The sequence below is a fragment of the Gadus chalcogrammus genome, chromosome 7 (assembly GCF_026213295.1).
Source record: "Gadus chalcogrammus isolate NIFS_2021 chromosome 7, NIFS_Gcha_1.0, whole genome shotgun sequence".
Lineage (NCBI taxonomy): Eukaryota > Metazoa > Chordata > Actinopteri > Gadiformes > Gadidae > Gadus > Gadus chalcogrammus.
In genome coordinates this window covers 12,095,086-12,100,644 of record NC_079418.1, presented here as the reverse complement: position 1 = coordinate 12,100,644, position 5,559 = coordinate 12,095,086, and the positions used below count along the sequence as shown (strand labels likewise).

Here is a 5,559-nt window from a genome sequence, read left to right as displayed (position 1 = left end):
CTAAACATGAGTAGGGTGGCAGGCCTGGGCGTTGAGCAGTTGGATGTGCTGACCATCGGTAAGGTTTGAGTCAGCAGTCTCCAGTTAAACCTAGGATGTTTGGAATGATCTCAGTTTGTTTGACCGTCTTTTAAGCTATCAAAAAGAGTATTCATATATTGAATTAAGATAATACAAATCCCCTTTAAAGTGCTCCTATTGTATTAAAGTAGAAAATATTTTATCTGAAATCTGAATATTTTCATGTCACACAGTAGTGTAGAATGTATAATACAGACCTTAATGAGAAAAAGAGCAATGTTTTCATGTATAGCGGTTTTCCCAGTGACTAAGATAATTCCTATCCTGAAGCTGTATTATATGTTTAAGAATCTCCAATACATTATACAAAGTTAAAACAAATATAACTCATACCAAATAACAATTTAAATCATATAAAAACTCAGGAACAGGCACGATGTATGTCTTGAATATCTTTGCCGATAAGGTTTTTGCTTTTTCCCCCGCGTTTGCCAGTTATTGTGCTATGTTCCACGTTTCAGATGATTCAGTCCTGGCGTTGATGGGCCCTCGTTAGCATCGAAATTCAGTCTTTGTTTTGCAAAATCCCACACAAATGAAACCAAACCGAACAAACACAAATAAACAAAAAAAATAACCAATAGAAACGAGAAGATGCACGTGACGCAGCTCCTCTGTCGCCCGCCCTAATCAAAGTCCCCCCTCGCCCCTCCTCCCCCTGTCTTCAGTTGACATAGTACAGCCAATAGATGATGTTGAAGAGGGAGAAGACGGTGGGGAAGATTATCCGTGACCACTTGTCGATGGAGTTGACGTCCGTCAGGTCGGGGATGTTGATCTTGAGCTGGGAGGCGCGCCGCCGTAGCCGGCTCTTCTTCTGGGTGACGTGGCGCTCCAGCGCGTTGCGGCCAAAGTTGTGCCGGGCCAGGCCGGCCTTGCGGTACTGCAGCGTGGAGCTGTCGTACGTCAGCATGGTGTTGCGCGGGTCGTTCAGGCCGAGCGCCAGCTCCGACGGGCCCATCTCGTTCTTGATGTCCAGGGTGCCCAGCAGGATGTTTTCATGGGAGTCCATCTGCCGTACAGACACACACACACAATAAAGGTCTAAATCGTAGCCACCACGCTTTCAGGGTGAGATTTGCGTTGTATCAAGGTCAGGTCTTTTTATAAATATGGCGAAAAATACATTCATATTCAAACAATTCATAACTTTTTGCATAAAATCAGAACCCCATTTATTCCTGTTGACTTAGGGTGTTGGACCTTACTAACATACCTACTGGTCTCTCCCCCTGAACCTCACTAACATACCTGCTGGTCTCTCCACGGGAACCTCACTAACATACCTGCTGGTCTCTCCAACTCAACCTCACTAACATACCTGCTGGTCTCTCCCCCTGAACCTCACGAACATACCTGCTGGTCTCTCCACCTGAACCTCACTAACATACCTGCTGGTCTCTCCAGCTGAAGCTCACTAACATACCTGCTGGTCTCCCATCGTAAAGATCACTAGCATACCTGTGGTTTTTACATGTGAACCTCACTAACATACCTGCTGGTCTCTCCAGCTGAACCTCACTAACATACCTGCTGGTCTCTCCACCTGAACCTCACTAACATACCTGCTGGTCTCTCCACCTGAAGCTCACTAACATACCTGCTGGTCTCCCCACGGGAACCTCAGTAACATACCTGCTAGTCTCTCCATATGAACCTCACTAACATACCTGCTGGTCTCCCCACGGGAACCTCAGTAACATACCTGCTGGTCTCCCCACGGGAACCTCACTAACATACCTGCTAGTCTCTCCACATGAAGCTCACTAGCATACCTGCTGGTCTCCCCACGGGAACCTCACTAACATACCTGCTGGTCTCTCCACGGGAACCTCACTAACATACCTGCTAATCTCTCCACATGAACCTCACTAACATACCTGCTGGTCTCCCCACGGGAACCTCAGTAACATACCTGCTAGTCTCTCCACATGAACCTCACTAACATACCTGCTGGTCTCCCCACGGGAACCTCAGTAACATACCTGCTAGTCTCTCCACATGAACCTCACTAACATACCTGCTGGTCTCTCCACATGAAGCTCACTAGCATACCTTCTGGTCTCTTCCACGTGAATCTCACTAACAAACATGCTGGTCTCTGCTCGGGAACCTCACTAACATACCTGAACCTCTCCCCAACTGAACCTCACTAACATTGCTGCCACTCCGTTTTGTATTATGCACTCATGAAAGATGAAGAAACTGCGATGTTCAGATGTATTGGAGTAACTTGAAAATAAATATATAAGTTAAATATAATAATCAATAAATGTTCTCTTCTCACAATAGGGGTCCAACATTCAGTTCCATACGATCAATATGAGGCAAACTAAACAACATGCTGTGCTGACTTCAGATCGGAGTACACTGGGAGCAGTACCTTATTCTTCGGATCTCCCAGTCCGAGCCCTGCATCGTCCATGAAGATGGGCTCCCACATCGGGTCGCGTCCGTCCAGGTCCCTCTGCTTCATCCTCGAGTACAGAGTATCGTCTCTCCCGACTACATTACCCACCAGCCACTGGGATCACAGACAGTAACTCAGGTTAACTACATTACCCACCAGCCACTGTGATCACATACAGTTACTCAGGTTAACTAATTTACCCACCAGCCACTGTGATCACAGACAGTAACTCAGGTTAACTACATTACCCACCAGCCACTGGAATCACATACAGTTATTTGGGTTAACTACATTACCCACAAGCCACTGGGATCACATACAGTTCCTCAGGTTAACTACATTACCCACCAGCCACTGTGATCACATAAAGTTACTCAGGTTAACTACATTACCCACCAGCCAATGGAATCACATACAGTTACTCGGGTTAATGCTTCATTTGGACATATAATAGTACAACGAAAATGTGTCTGAATTCCAGAGTCATATTATTTTTGCTCAATTATTTACTCGGTGTGACAGAACAGGATGGTTTCCATTTTGTACGAGGCCAAGGAGGACATGAGTTAATCCGGACAACATGGCAGCATAACGAGGACGTGCTCTGGGTAACGTCCCCAACCTTATTTGGGTCCATCAGCATCTTCTCGTTGTTTGCTGTGGATATCTTCTCCGCCGCCTTCTTCTGCCGCTGGGGGCCTCGTCCAAAGAAGATGTAGTTGACCAGGGCGTACTCCAGCAGGGCGAGGAACACGAACACAAAGCAGCCCATGAGGTACATGTCGATGGCCTTGACGTAGGGGATCTTGGGCAGGGTCTCCCTCAGATGAGTGTTTATGGTCGTCATGGTGAGCACCGTAGTGATGCCTGGGAGGAGACCGCAGAAAATCAAGTAAAAAAAACAGCTTTAACTGAACCGGGGGGATCCAAACCAACTGTGGAACGCAAACCTAACAAGAGTACGTGAGGCGTTGGAGGTGGAAGGTTCTGCGGCAAACAAGGAAGTCAATATCGAGTCGGGATGAGGTAAACTTGAAAGAGAAGTTAGTTAGTCAAGTCAGTCTGACGATCGCATCACACGGTTGTATTTGGAAACACTGCTGTGTTTTTATTAATTATGTCAATTATTTGACGGCATACAATTTTCAAAACATCCTCAACAATATATATAATGGCCAGAAACCAGGAGGCTCTTTGTTGAATTGAACTCAGATTTTCTGTTCCATTTTCAATCATCCCCCTAGATCGCAAGGCGTTGATTTACAATTGTTGCAGAAGCAGTCCAGTGTGAATGCTTACTGAACCAAATTAAATCAACTTCACCCATGAAGACAACCGAAATCCAAACAAAAAGGCCACTGCAGCTCATTTAAAGAACGGATTCACAAAGGTCAATTTGACATAGAAAACCCTTAATATATACAGGCCTATGTACAATTATATAATCCATATTAAATCTAATTCCAGATTCGAATTTTCATGATTGCTGACTCTGGACTTTATGTGTCCACCATGTAACCTCCATAAACACACTCACACTGTATGGCAACAGTGAAAATGGCATGAACGTTTAGGGCTGTTTGGTGCAAACTACAACCGTTCTACAGCTACCCCTGACTCCAGCAAACCCCATCTCCAAATGTTATTCTGGAAAAGCTAAACAGCAATGACAAAGGATTTTTTTTACTGCGTGGCGTTTCCGTCATACAGCCTGCACTAAGCGCTTCCAGCTTATGCTCCGAAACCAGGTCAAAGTTTATGAAGTGCACCGAGCGCGGTAAAACAGTTCACAGCCCGTCGACGCACTCTCTGAGACGAACTCCGCCCACTCCCATTACGGATCATTACTCTTCTTGTGTTGTATCTGCGGTCGCCTGTTGTGTTCGTTCATCATTTCCCTTGCATGCCTGCTGCCGGCCGTCTTAATGCAGGTTAATGCCTTCAATCAGGCAGATTGCCTTGGCTTCCCCAGTGCCAGCCACCCACAGGTTTGGGGATGGACAGAGGCGGTGGGAAGAAAGAAGGGTAGCCAGTGTTTGCTGGTGAACACAAAGCAGCAGCGTGCTCCAACGGGCTACACAGGGAGTTACGTAACCGGGGGAACATTTTGTGACTTCCAAAATGCACAGAGGCACTCAAATCAGCATTGTTTATCACTCTGGGCTTTTAGGAAGTAATTAAAATGTTGATACTGCAAGCTATCTGTGTAATGGCGTAGGCCTGTCTTACCCAGAATCAGACCAGGTGGGAAGATTCCACATTCATCATTTGTGCGCTCAGAAGAGGAGTTTGCTGAGATTCATTGACTGAAAGAGTTAGTAGCCTAGCTCCTGCTCATTTAAGGGGAATACACTCTTGATCACCTTCCAAAGATTTCCAATGTGTACTGAATAGTATTCTAAGTGCCAGTAACAACACAACAACAAAGTCATTTGTCATAGTTTGTATGATCATATTATCAGCTGTGTCTTTCTGGGTAGGCTAAGCAGATAACCTCTAAGCGGCGCATCTAATGTTGCCCTAGTGCCAAAAATAGTGCTGAATCATCTCTGTGTTTATGTACTTATTGACGTAGCTCCAGCATTGCTCCGGTCCATCAACTTCAATTCATTCAATGGATGGAAAAGCACTGTTATGAGTGAGTCACTGTGGCTGAGGTATCACAAATAAGCCTTTCGATGAATGTCTCAAATCTGATGTCTGACAAGGGTGAACGGGATATTTCACTTTATTTTGCTTCAGATTTGTGTCTACCAATCATGTTGCCGGAGGCGGAGTTTTGTCAACAAAACTGGATGGCAGTTGTAAACTGTATGCAGCAAGGGTGTAAGGGTTTCAAATCATCACCGTGCAGACTGCAGTGACAGACTGTCACTGTATAAATACAGTTATTAAAATCCCTTGATGAAGGCCTCATCCACTGGCGCAAATCAGTTTTCTTCTATCTCTGTAACAAGACAGGGAACAAGGGGTAACTTCGCCCCTTGCAGTCCTGCCTTCAGGCCCCGGGGATTTATTTCGTTTAGAGAGTTTGTACTCATGGTTATGTAAAAGCCCTTTACATACAT

General features: G+C 45.5%; 1 protein-coding gene across 2 annotated transcripts in view; it reads right to left on the bottom strand.

Annotated features, from left to right (window-relative positions):
• Nucleotides 1–745: 745 nt before the first annotated feature.
• The window catches only part of LOC130385747 (gamma-aminobutyric acid receptor subunit beta-2), a 52,106-nt gene continuing 47,292 nt past the window's right edge, over nt 746–5,559 (bottom strand). The window contains exons 8-10 of one of the 2 annotated variants that reach the window (XM_056594423.1): nt 3,114–3,358; nt 2,465–2,605; nt 746–1,093 (exon numbers count right to left, since the gene is read on the bottom strand). In XM_056594423.1, the coding sequence (XP_056450398.1) occupies nt 746–1,093; nt 2,465–2,605; nt 3,114–3,358 (734 nt within the window). The remainder of the gene's footprint in view (nt 1,094–2,464; nt 2,606–3,113; nt 3,359–5,559) is intronic. The other variant, XM_056594424.1, reaches the window with a different exon arrangement.